Genomic DNA, 13,118 nt, shown 5'->3' on the forward strand with positions numbered 1-13,118 from the left:
GCGAGACAACGACAGCGAAGAGATGCTGTTGCCCGTGTTGCCTACCATTCAGGCGCGCGCGTACTCCCTACTGTTTCTGTGCTGCCGTATGAATGAAAATCGTACGCATTCCGTGGTTCGGTGCGTAGTTACCAAGGCAACGAGGGCTCGTTACAGCATGCAGCAGACAAGTGTGAGTGAGCGAGCACGGGCAAGACGGGTTTTTTAAAACACAGTCTGACGTTTTCGCACGGGTCAGCCCTTCGGTTTTGCGTTCGTCGGGAGGAATGACTTCGCCCATTTCACCCCAACCTTAGACTTTGATGTGTAGAATTATTTTATTACCATCTCGCACCCGGCATTGCCGGAGATGTTGAAAGATTCCAGGACCTGGTGCCGGTTGCAGCATCGCACCCTCTCGTTTTTTCGTGTTTGTGTCACTTGAGGGCGGCTGCGTAAACGAGCGTTTGGGAGGGTTTTTTGGGACGTTTTTTAAGGGGAGCCATGCTGTTCGAGCTGCTGTTTGTGTACGATAAGGACGACGTCCCGGACGGGGTTTCGGGTTTGCAAACAATCGGTACAGCGGCAACGGTTTGACGTTCGACCCAGCGGGAGGTTACACAGGTTTAGGTTGTTGCACTCGACCCACGAACAAATGAGCGCGTCATAAGCAATAATGCACTTTAGATGGTGCAGCAGCATGGAATTACGGGGGGAAGTGGTTTGTTGCGTGTGTGTGGGACGACGCAGCACGGAACAGGACAGTTCGGGGCGTCAATTCAATGTGTAATTGAGTTACCTTTCAAGGGAAAGTGAATTTCATCAACCGTTGGCGTGATTGTGCGCCATCGTTCAAGGGGTAGGGAAAACAACTCGTAAAAAAGGGGGATTGAGAAAATACAAAAATTTGAATCGATACTCGAACGTTGTCGATTGAGCGTCGCGTATATTGCGCTCTGAGCAGCATTTGTTATGGCAGCATATTGTGTGCATCGTTAAAGTGCCTCTAGTCTGGGCTGGGACGGTTTGTACCGTGTTTGTCACCGCGCTGTGTAATCGTACGTCCTCTCGAGAGAATTCATTACCGAATATGAATTATTTGTTCTGGGAAAATGACAAGGCCTCGGTTGAAGCAGTAGTGCAAGGGCGATAGTAAGGTTTTGCTGTATGCAGCCGGAAAACCGACCGATAAACACGTTGCTCTCTGTTTACCGTGTGTGTGTGAGTCCGTGTCTGGTCGTAAACGTTGTGCCAACAGGGGAAAAAGCAATAGGTACTTTCTTTAGGCCGGGGTGGATGGCGGGTGGAGTCAAGGCACACAACTGATTTGCAATTAACTTTATAGCGATAATGTAAACCGTTCCGGCGTCAGCTTGCGTTAATGAGTATGCGTGCCAACGGAGAGACGTGAAGCTAGAAGGAGTTGACGGAAAAGGATATTGAATTGGGCGATTGTGCTGAGGCAGCTGTGGTTGAGGTGAAATGGATGATTTACGAACATTTTCTACTCAAATATAGGTAAACGAATATAGGCTTTTATGTATCGTCGAATCGTAAATATTTTTATATATTGTAATAAACATTTGGAAATTATCATTTATGCTTTCCAAGATTTGCAAAATTTTATCAAAAATAGAAACTAATTTTAAAACATAGTATAATAATAATTATGACGAAATGAACTGATTACTTTAAAAAGCAATTATAAAAAAAAACTAAAATGACGTCACTATATATAATTCTATTCGGTACTGCGCAGCGCTCGGGACAAAAAAGTAACGCCTCTTTGCTGGACAATGCGTTATGCGTTACATTCACTGGTGTTATATGCTTGCATGAAACATTGTACTCCTTCTGTGAAAGTGCTTGTACGTTGTATGCAAGATCGATATAGCACAGGGTGTATCGCTCTACATATGCAGCATGTTCGTGGCGTGATGCATGGCGTATAACAGTGCGCGAAATCAAAAAAAAATTGGAGCTAACGTTTCGCAAGTTTTGCAACATTATGGCCTCAAAATATTAACGCAATGTTAAAAAGTCAGATTGAAAGTAAAAATAAACTCCAACAAAACATGTATTTCACTTGGCTCATAAAGACACGCATAAAAGTAATTTTTTAAATACTAAAAATTCGTTTTTTTCTAATTTGAAATAACGCACGGAAAACACGTTACCTTGTTGTTTCGCTCAATAGTATTATAACACACGCACACAGTTGAAAAACTGTGGTAAACAAACCGTTTCTGACACTTGCCGGCAAAGGTGAGCGCTTGCATGTGTGCGTGTGCTGTAGCAGCATAAACCCGACCAAATCCGAAGTCGAATGCCTTCGGATCGTCTTAAGGGAAACGGCATCGAATGCGAAATAGAAACAGTATTTCAGAATAAATAGCAAAAAATTGCTTGCAATTTTAGTGACAGTATTACCAAAATTGTGGAATTTATAAATTTTGAAAACTATAAAAAAGAAGAAATTGAATGTTTAAAAATTTCAGAGAATATGTGGCAATTGTGTAATTATTGACATTGACTGGTAAATATTTCTTATTTAGATTTTGTTGTTTTTTTTTTTTAATGTAGAAATGTGTAAAATTATTTTTATTGATTTATTTAGACTTAAATTTATAAATTTAATTTTACTTTTATTTAAATTATAATAATTATATTTTTAATAATAGTTTACCTGTGCTTTTAAATTGTTCGTTTCGAGTTTTTACGACCAACTGAATTTTATTAAACGACTAAAAATGAACATTAAAAGTTAAAAATGAGGTAATTCATTTATTGAATCCAATCTCTCCAATCTCTAATAAATCCATTTACTAAATCCTTTTTCAAGCAGAAATAACGAAAAGCAGCACAACCGTTCAAATGTGCTGCAGTTTCCCTCAACTCCAATCCGAAGTCTGTGCCACCTTTGCCGCTTCGTGCAGTTCGTCGGAATTATGCTACCACACACGTACACTAACACACTGTCATCGCTTGCCGGCAGCAAGGCAAGTGTCAGATGAACACACGGTACGCGGTTTGTTTACCACGCGCGCCACGCGTGTCGGTGTGTGCGTGCAACCGACTCGCTCCGTGCCCCGGTTGGAGGGTCTAGTACGCTCTTGTGCGCCCGGGTGCGTTACTCTCCGCTTTAGTCGCTTTCTTATTTTTCTAGCGTTAACACACGCGAGCGAGCGCGTACCCGTTGGTTCGCTCGAAACGGCAATCCCGGCATTCGCGGTTGCGTAAATTTTGATTTCTCCGAACGGTGGGTTTCGATTCGCGCGCGCGCTTACAGAAATTAGCCGTTTGGCTGCAAAGTGGAGATTGGTAAATGCACCGAGTTTGGGGAGCAAAAATTGTTATAGAAAAGAAGTGAAAAAAAAAACATACCGTAAAGTGCCGTTCCAGTGCAGTATTTTTGTTGTTGTTTTTGTGTGGTCACTGTGGTGGTGCATTGTGCGTGAAGGTGAACCGTTGGAAGGAGGCTCCAGCAAAAAGGTGTGTGTTTGTGGCGTGTGTTTTCAGCCGCTTCATCCGCTGGCCCGTTTGCCAAACTTTCACTGCAAAAACACACACGCACGCATGCACGAAATTGCACGACGCGACCGGCATTTTGCGTGTCTGTTATTGTCAGTTGAAAGCAAATTGAAGCAAGCAAAGGATCAAGGGTTGGTTCGAGGAAGAAAGTGGCACTGTACTGTCAATATTACCGATCGCCTTCGGTACGCCTGACAGGTGTGCTCAGTGTATTTGAATGTCATCAAATGATCAAAAACCGGTTGTGTGCGTTCGAAACAAAAGAGTTCTAGTTTACGGAGTTCGCTTCGCACACAGCACGACAATAGAAATAGAGGCAATCGGCGCGAGGGCGAAAGTATTGGTGCCGGTGTGAGTAACAGGGAGCGAGAGAGAGAGAAAGAGGAGGACACGGTGCTGCACACCTGTAGCAGTTCTATGTCTTGTCAGAAGAACGAGATAGCAGACGCAGCGAGCTAAACAATTCACCGCAGTCCGTGTTCTGTGCGCTTTGTAAAAGGGAAGAACAACATAAGGGAATGGGCAAGCCCTGGGAAAGGTATTTCTTCATTACGATCCACCCTTCTCCCCTCTTCCACGTGTGTTACCTGTGTGCGTGTGTGTGTGTATGAGTGTGCCGGTTTGCATCATCCAAGCAGGCAAAAGGTTTTTGTTTTTACTCTAGCGTCTCGCGTCATTGTTGTTCCTCTCGAGACGCGTCTTCTCGAACGTTGAGTGATGGGAAAGGGAGTGAGAGAAGGAGAGGAAGATAGTGCCGCCCTTTTGATAGTGGCCGGTGTGTGTGTGTGCGGGTTCAGGACCAGACCCGAGAACTGGGCTGTATAACAAAAAAACAAGACGCAAAACAAGAGAGAAAAGCTTGAAAATAGCGCAAGATGAAGAAATCTAGTTGATCGTGTGTGTGTGTGTGTGTGTGTGTGTGTGTGTGTGTGTGACGGATCGTATTACTCACCCCTTTGAGCGTAAGAAATGGATCCTCTGATCGATCCTGCTCTCGCTCGCATTAGAACAATAGATGGTGCAGAGGGAGCCAAAAGGAGGCGAAAGTCCGTTCACGATCATGACTTGCTTTACATAGATTTTCGGCTGAGTAATTAGATTCGATTTTCTGTTCCCCCTCGGATGATGATCAAGACGACGGCGATGGGGCGGTTGATGGGTAAATTAGTCATCAGTGGAGCGCACACACACACACACGCGCGCACAGAATATAATGATCTTTAGCATGAAATTACGCAACAAGCGGAGCCTTTCTTTCGCACTTCTACGCACCGTTCAGCGGTATTCGATCTTTGGCGCTTCTGTCCATCCCGCTCACTCAATCTCCCTTCGAGCGACGCGATAAGGCCACTACTGATCGACTGGCTTCATCTCGTACACACGCACCCAGTTTGGCGCGGTTGTAGTGGTACCAGTGGGAATGCTTTATTAGAATACGCACCACACACGGTGACACGGTTTTTGCATTGCTAATCAGTCGGGTCTTTTGGGTAAGAAAACAGTTTCTGTAACGTCCACGCCACGTTTTTCCACGCCACGAGCACGATTGAACCTGTTTCGACGGTGGCGCGAACGATCTCTCCCTCCCCCCCAGCCCGATCGTCCATGTATCGAAGGAGCGCTTATCATCAGGAATAAAAAACCGGTTTATTGGTACTCACGCACACAGAGACACGGGCGCCCGGGTCCAAAACCTCGGGGATTGACGTTTGACGGTGAGGTCTGAGCCGCTGACGATCGCGATCCGATTTAATGACCGCTAACGATCGCTCATCCTTTCGTGTGGTGTGGGAATTGCAGTGGTGCCGATCACAAGATCACTTTTGCTTCTGCTTTTCTCGTTGTTGTTGTGTCCAACAGCGACGTCCTTCTTCTCCCTCGAAGGCCAGTGTGTGTATCGACGAAATTGGATTCTTAACTTTAATTGCCTCCTTAATGGACGCCTTGGAGAGGGCGAGCGCTGGGGAAAGATCGCATAATAATATACCGCTGCCTGCGGGACGACCCCTTGGACACCCCCGGGTTTTTTGGGGCTGTGTTATTATGAGTATTTATTCTTTGCCCACATTGGGGAGGCATTAATGTTTGTCAAAGCTTAATGTGTACCTTAATGTTAAATACTGTGATTTTGGCCCTTTGCGATGATGCTGGAGTTCCAATCGATGGACCGATAAAGTAAACAATAACATTTACGTCGAGGAACCAAATAATCATTGATGCACACTATCAGACATTTTCTGGGTGCAATTTTGTGCCACGCAGTTGTCGGGATACCCGTTTTTGATTCGATGTTAATGGCAAAAGTATCGTTGGGTGCATTGCGCAAGATCACAAAGAACATGATATCATGTAATTTTGCAGAAATTCATTTGCATTTGAATCATAATAATTATTTGTTTGGACCGTTTGGTTGGTTTGCGCTACGGACCTCAAGTGTCTCAAGTATCATCGTGCGTGATTTATTGAGGATTAGTCATGGTGGGATGAATCTCAGAGTTTCTGTATAAAGCAGTGATTCGATCCTGTGAAGTTGTTTTCGGAACTAGGACAGGAACCATCCCAGTCTGATATTGTACTCTTCAATGGGATGGATGTCTAGGTTGAAGTTTTGATGATTTGGGATGAGAAGTGGAAGCAAAATTAGAAGCTCTCGAGTCAAGATGATAGGAACATTCAGATATAGGACCGCACTAGGCAACTCCTCTGTTTTACACCTTCAAACGGGTCACAATATTTTGCAAACTGGACTATTTTAATTTTGAATAATTGTTGATGAAACACAACATTTACGCTTTCAACTTCATCCTCACTCGTTTATAAATGGTTAGAAGTCGCGTTCAGATGAAAACTGAAAATTAAAAGTTAATGGTTTGTTTACATTGACTACAAAACAGGCTGCAGTATGTAGTTGTTTGCTCCAAACGATGAAATTTGCTTAAATTCTCAAATGGATACAAAATATCAAGCTGAATGAACGTTTTGTTAAATATTTCGTCACTATTTTTTTCTTATTTCCTCAGTAATTTGCTTGAAATTATCAGAAAAAATCCAATAAATGTTATTCGGAGGGCGGTTCCCGTAGTACAGTCGTCAACTCGAACGACTCAATAACATGTATGTCATGGGTTAAAGCCTAGAATGGACCGTGCCCCCGTAGCAAGGCTTGACTATCCGGCTACGTGGTAATGAATTAAGTCTCGGAAGCCTGTTGTTTAGGCTGGCATGTCCGCGTAGGACGTTACGCCAAATAGAAGAAGAAGTTATTCGGAGGGTTTAAAAGGATACAAAATGAAATTGAGTCATTGGAAAGCTCTCTTAGCTTACGTCTGGTAGAATTATAATGGGACATCAAAATCTCAGAATAATATTCTCGCTAAAGGCCTTATTAGACGGAGGAAAATACTGTCATTCGATTTTGGAATCTATCCTTCAAGCAGGGTTTGACAGATAGATGCCAGTCGGGAAATCGGAATTCGGCATGCTCAATTCCGATTTGCTCTCGAGTAGATATTTTCTGTCAACGTCGATAGAGCGAATTGGATTTCGTGATGATGATGTACAAAAACAACAAAAATGGGAAATAACGAATGATTATTATGGAAAAAGCCAAGAAAATCAATAAATTAAATAATAAATATGAAAGGTGTCAGAACAATTCTCTTGCCTTATTACACGTACGAGAGGCATTTTTGTGCCAAAGTCTTAGTTTGACAGATAAATGCCAATCGAGAAATGACAGTATTTTCCTCCGTCTAATAAGGCCTTAACTCTGCTTGGTCCTCTAGGAAAAAGTCAAGAATAGAATTGAACTTGTACCTATAAATATGTTGAATAACACTCGTAATTATTGGTAGACTTTTAAATTTGGTAAAAAAACTAAATGAAACACAGGAACTCAACAACAGTGATCTGGATTTAAAGACTTCCGTATGAATCATTTCTAAACAGCTACCGATGAACACCTCACAATGCCCTATCATCCATAATTTGCCACACAGTGGACGTGTCTAGCCCCGGTACATTCTGCCCCGAGTTTAATATCTCCAACATCACTGCACCGGGTGCGCAGCACTCCATCCGATTCATTGCATTTTGTGCCATTTGTGCGCAGCATTACTGCGCGATGCACATTTGTGCATTCGTTTTGCATATTTGCATACACACGCCCTTGCGCGCTGTGCTAATTACAAAGACTGCAGCAGCATCAGTGAGCAGCAGCAGCAGCAGCAGCAGCGCAAAACGGATGCCAGTCGGCTGTGTCACATGCCGTCGTTTCATAGCGGCGGCGCGTTTATATTGCCCAGCGCGCGTGAGTGGCTACGTGCACGCGAAGAAGAAGCATCGCGCACATTACGATCGGTCGCGCACTGCCGTCGTACCGCTGCTGCAACGCGTGCTAAATACGTGCGTTTTGTGGCTGGCCAACGGTCGGAAACTAATCCTAGCACAGTGCACAGTAAAGAAAGCGTGCCATTGTTTTGCACATGTAGTCGTTTAGTTTAATCGATGTAATCTCTTTGCTGATTCCCGTTTTTTTATCTCGTTTTTAGGAATTCTTGTCCGTTGCTCAAGTGTCGCACCCGTCCCCGTGCGGCGCCCCAAAGTGAAGCACGCGATCGACGCTAAACACATACGCGCACCAAGCGGTTGGTGTGATTCATCCCTCATCTGTTGTGGGGTAGAAGGGGGAAGCGAAAAAGGCCGAGAAACCCCAACCATTCTCGACCGTTTGTGTGGAAAGTGTAGAGCATTTAAGAGTGTACCGTGGGCGCCGATGAGATCGTCAAGTAAGTCGATCATACGCACCCGCCACACGGGGAAGGAAAATCCCTAAAGCGAGCATAAAAAATAACGCCAGTGAGTGAAACGAAACGAAAAGAGAGGAAAAATCTCCGCGCGCTCGCACATCAACCCCGAGAAGAGGAAATAGAAATCGTTGCGTGCGGCGTGTGGCTTATGCTGCTGATGATCTATTACAGTGTGTTTGTGTGTGTGTGCGTGTGTATGTAACTGTGCTGTATTGTCGCGATTCCGTCCGGTTTTCCCTCACCCGTGCTCGATCTGTGTCACGCGTCAAGTGAAAAGTCGCCCGCGCAACTAAAAGAAAATACAAGCGCCTTCCCGGCAACCATCGCTACTCCAGCGTTTAAGGAGTAGGACGTGGTGCTGGTGGTTGATCGTTTGTGATAGTGTGTGATTAGTTTTTGCTTATAAAAGAGTGCGTCCACAGAGTGCGTGCGGAACCGGATTGAAGAGCCGGGAAAATAGAGCACGGGCAAAGAAAAACAGCCGTTGACCAAAAATGTGCAGCCTACTTTCGCTGGTTGCGTTCGGGTTGGTCCTGCTGGCCGTCCCTGGGCTGGCCGGGACCCGGCCCCAGGAGGTCCGGATCAACAAATGCTGCCGGCTGGGCGAGTTCTACAACGTGGCCGAGCGGCAGTGCGTGGCGGGCGGTATAGCCAAATGGGTGCCGCGCATCTTCCTCCCCGCCAAGGGTCAACTGTACAAGGATCTCGGTTCGGCACCACCGTTCATGAAGTTTGCCGAACAGCAGCAACCGGACACCTGTCCCCGCCCGAACGTGTACGCCGTCGATCTGGTCACGCTGATGGGCAATGGGTCACTGTTCCTAAATCAAAAGCACGTGCTAGTGCCCGTGCCGGACTACTGCATCGATGAGAAGGTGGCCCTGGTATGTCCGGAACGTCCGACCGAGCTCCCGGCAGCCGACGGTACGAACGGCGGTGGTCAGATGGATTCCCTTCAGGCGCCGGAAAAGACGAGCGTTGTGTTGCGCTGCTGCGGTTCCAACTTTGCGTACGATCGGGGCAATCGGACCTGCTCCAAGTTGCCGCGCGGCCACGAGCTGTACGATTCGCGCATCGTAAACTCCCCGTACGTGGAGCTGAGCTACGGCTTTCCGGCTTGCAAGGAGCACGCGATCGCGGGCGCTTTCGAGGAGTCCCGGCTGCAGGAACAGACCGGCTCGGTAACGACCGACTCCGGCAAGATCTTTGCGTCGGGCGAGTTCTGCCTGGAGCATGTGCGGGACGACGATCGGACGGTGTACGTGTTCACGTGCGCCGAGCACTTCCAGCCGGCTTCGGTGCCGATTGCGAAGCAGGTAAGCAAATCAGAAGTCAAAGTATCATTTCCAAAGCTTGAAGTTGTCGATCCAATCCCCTGAGGGATGAGAGCGTTTTCCGCAGAAAAGCAAGGGGATGGTGTTAAATTTTCCACATCATCGCCATCCCTTCGTGTTGTAGAAGGTTTTTCCCTGCTGTGATACACATCCCACAAGTCTCGTTTCCCCTTGAAATCGTCCACTCAAAATCCTGAAGTCTAGCAGTGGTCGCGTTGAACCCCGGAGAGGGGAATGATTTTATCCTCAATATTCAATCTCCTCCGGGCAAATGTTGCAGAAACTCCACTCGTCTCGATGATGACGATTGTGATGATGATGATGGCAGTGATGATTTTAATAACATTGGCAATATTGTTTTCGAGGTTTCGAGGGGCGCTTGGCGCACTTTTCCGCAAGGGAAATATCGCTGATGAGAATGCAATAAACGTTTTTCGCCCATTTCTGTGCCCGGTGCGCTGCGGGAACGCAAACAGAAGCGTTGTGAAAAGTAAATACAAAACTCTTGTTGTGTAGCGAGGTTTCAATTTATGGCAAAACAGAATGAGAGCAAAATTACTTGTTCGAGTATATTATTGGATGCTTTTTGTTGGGGATTTTTTGAGTTTGTTATGAGTTAGTAGTCCTTTTTGCAATGTTTTGTTGGATTTACATCAGTTTTTTTGTAGTTCAAATGGCCATGGAGCCTTGAAACTCATCCTTCAGGCTATCTTTTTGTCATTTTTCTATTGCATTATGCATCTTCCTGGTAATACTTTGTATTTGAATCACTACAACTTCAATCTGTATCATTTAAAACGCACCCTGAACGATTCTTATCACAATAATCCTCATAATAAACGTTAAGAACCTCCTGCAAAGCAAACATTCACTCTCGTCAACCCCCATAATTCCATCGTTAAAACAATCCCATCGCCACATTCTAACCCTATTTCTCTTCCTGATTTCATTCACAGGACGGCCGGTTGGTCCTCTACTCGGCCGGGCTGCTCATCTCGACCATCTTTCTGGCGGCGACGCTCGCCACCGGTCTGCTCGTACCGTCCCAGCATCACGTGCTGCACTGGCGCTGCCAGACGCACTACGTCGCCTGCCTGCTCGTGGGCGATCTGCTCCTTGCCATCACTCAACTTTCCGGCAACTCCATCACCGGACCGGCCTGCACACTGATAGGTAAGTGGTGTGGTAGTGCGAGCAAAATTATGCAATTATGCAACGGAGATAGGCTTCCCGCCGCCATTCCCTTTTCTCGTTGCGCGCGTAATTGAGTGTCCCCTAAGAATGGGTAGCGATTGTTTCAGTGGTGAAAGTGGCTTCGTAGTCGTACAAGTAGTACAAGAGCACACCCATTTATGGAGGAGAAGGTTATCTATAATTAAGATCTTATTATGTGTTTTTCGCATGCCATGGCGCATGTTTACGAACGGATCGTTTCCGCCTTTTCCGCTTGCGTGGTATTGGAGAGGTGCTAGGGGTCATTTTTCGGGGGGGGGGCACTTCCTGAATGTTGGGCTGCTAGCGGGAAGCGCAAGTGTTGATAATTTACGATTTAAAGAAGGCGTGCTGTCGTCCCTTATCAACGGAACTGTAGCAAAACACGACGACAAGGATGACGATCATGGGCGAACGATTATGAGAGCACTCACTGTTATTCTGACATCGTATGTGTGTGTGTGCGTGTGTGGGTACTGTCCCGGTGTCGTTATCAGGAATGCGTTTCGAATAAATTTCAGCATGAAAATGGGCACAAATGGGCGAAATCCGGCTCCCACGGACCTCTCGCAATCACGCATTCCGAAACCCCAAAGCGAGCCTGGTTTTTGGATTGTTCTTCCTCCTGTTCTCTTGTCTCTGAGGTTAGAGTCTAATAAATGTTTCCGTGTGCATCATCGCACATCGGCACATGCTCTCCTCCTTACCGGGACCGGGGTTCTGTGCGAATGTAGCCGAATACTGGTACAATTTAATATCACCACAGAAGTGTGCTTCGTTCCGTTGGTCCATTCCGTGCCGGGGAGTACTTTTCAAATGGTCAAATATTTAGCAGGCGATTGGTCCGCTTCCCACCATCACCACCACGCGCTGGCACTGAACTGGTTGGTTCATAAATTATAGATCTCTGCTGATAGGATTAAGGTCGGTAGGTGGAGACCAGAGAGGAGATCTCCGCTGCTTCTGTAACCAAAAGGGGCCTCAGTTTTTTGGGGGCGAGAAATTTGTGGAAATTTTCTTCCTACCGTGTCTATCGTACATGTTCGTTCAAGTCGTCGCTCCCAAGGCCAAACGGAGAATTGGAGGTTTTGGAATTTGGATGGATTTATGGTGCACACTCCGAGTGAGATTTGCAACCCGCAAGCCGAGGGAAATCGGTAGAATGGACCAGTTCTCGATGGTTACGGAATGCTCAAGCAGCTTAGAAGCACGTTGCGATAGAATCAAGCAGAGTGCATTGTACATCGTTGGAGAGAAGGAATGTTTGACATTTATTGTATTGTTTCTGTGATTCAGTAGTAGAGAGTCTTGTGTGCCTGGAATGAGAATCTTTCCCAGAGAATATTAACTTAGGATTAAAATATCTATATATTATCTTCAGATATCTTTTCCACAATTTCTCTAGTTAGATTCGCTCACATGAAATTGATCGAATGTTTGTATTTCATTTGAATGACAAAGTGATAGAATCCTGCCATCCATTTCATTGTGATTCGTTCCGACCTGATCCATTGCACCCAGCCGGAGAAGATTTATTGAACATTTTATTATACACTGCGGCAAAGTTGACTGCTGGAAGTTGGGTCGTTCCCTTGCAGAAGTCGCACTGAAGGCAACAACATTGAATAGGAAACAATCTACCCGTACTCCTCACGCTTACTTGTCCAATGCCGTGAAGGTTGGAGTTGGAGTGAAGTTTGTAAATTTTAGGGAGAATTCGTCTCGCTACTTCCTGGTTTCTCCGTCGTTCCCTCTTTTCCTCGGTTTGGATGTAGTTCTTGCCACTATTAAATGTTATTGCAAGCGTGATTGTACGCCCCTCCCGGGCGGGAGGTTCTAAGGATGTTAGGCGGTAGCATAGTAGGGTGTTGCTCGTGTTGCTTTTCCGTCCGACTGATGCTCTACGTGGAGATGTTCGCTGCATCAGTTCGAATTTCAATTTACAAACCTTCCCTCCAGTTTGTCGTTTGCCAAACAGGGCGAGCGGCGGGGCATCGAGTTCTTCCGGTAAGCCGTCCGGGTTTGAATCTAATGTAATCTAAATCACTGCAATCATTTTACTCTGGATCATCTTCGCTCGTAAGCCTGGAATGGTTTAGGTCGATTTGGACGCAAAACGAAATCGCCCGAGCCTGCCGGCAAAGGAATTGGACAAAAATTGAACCAATGTACTGCCAATGGGAAATGGGACTGCTGGACGATTCCTGGACTTTGGGAAATAAACTGCCGCAACTGGGGGTTTACAGCTCTGTGA

At 46.0% G+C, this 13,118-nt stretch overlaps 1 protein-coding gene across 3 annotated transcripts in view; it reads left to right on the forward strand.

Moving 5' to 3' along the window:
- Window positions 1–2,908: 2,908 nt before the first annotated feature.
- LOC120955577 (probable G-protein coupled receptor Mth-like 1) overlaps window positions 2,909–13,118 on the forward strand; it is a 156,992-nt gene continuing 146,782 nt past the window's right edge. Inside the window, exons 1-3 of one of the 3 annotated variants that reach the window (XM_040376573.2) lie at window positions 2,909–3,471; window positions 8,061–9,634; window positions 10,609–10,825. In XM_040376573.2, coding sequence (XP_040232507.2) covers window positions 8,813–9,634; window positions 10,609–10,825 — 1,039 coding nt within the window. In that variant the 5' untranslated portion in view covers window positions 2,909–3,471; window positions 8,061–8,812. The remainder of the gene's footprint in view (window positions 3,472–8,060; window positions 9,635–10,608; window positions 10,826–13,118) is intronic. The other 2 variants (XM_040376574.2, XM_040376575.2) reach the window with 2 other exon arrangements.

This window comes from Anopheles coluzzii, chromosome 3 (assembly GCF_943734685.1).
Source record: "Anopheles coluzzii chromosome 3, AcolN3, whole genome shotgun sequence".
In the NCBI taxonomy this organism is placed as follows: Eukaryota; Metazoa; Arthropoda; class Insecta; order Diptera; family Culicidae; genus Anopheles; species Anopheles coluzzii.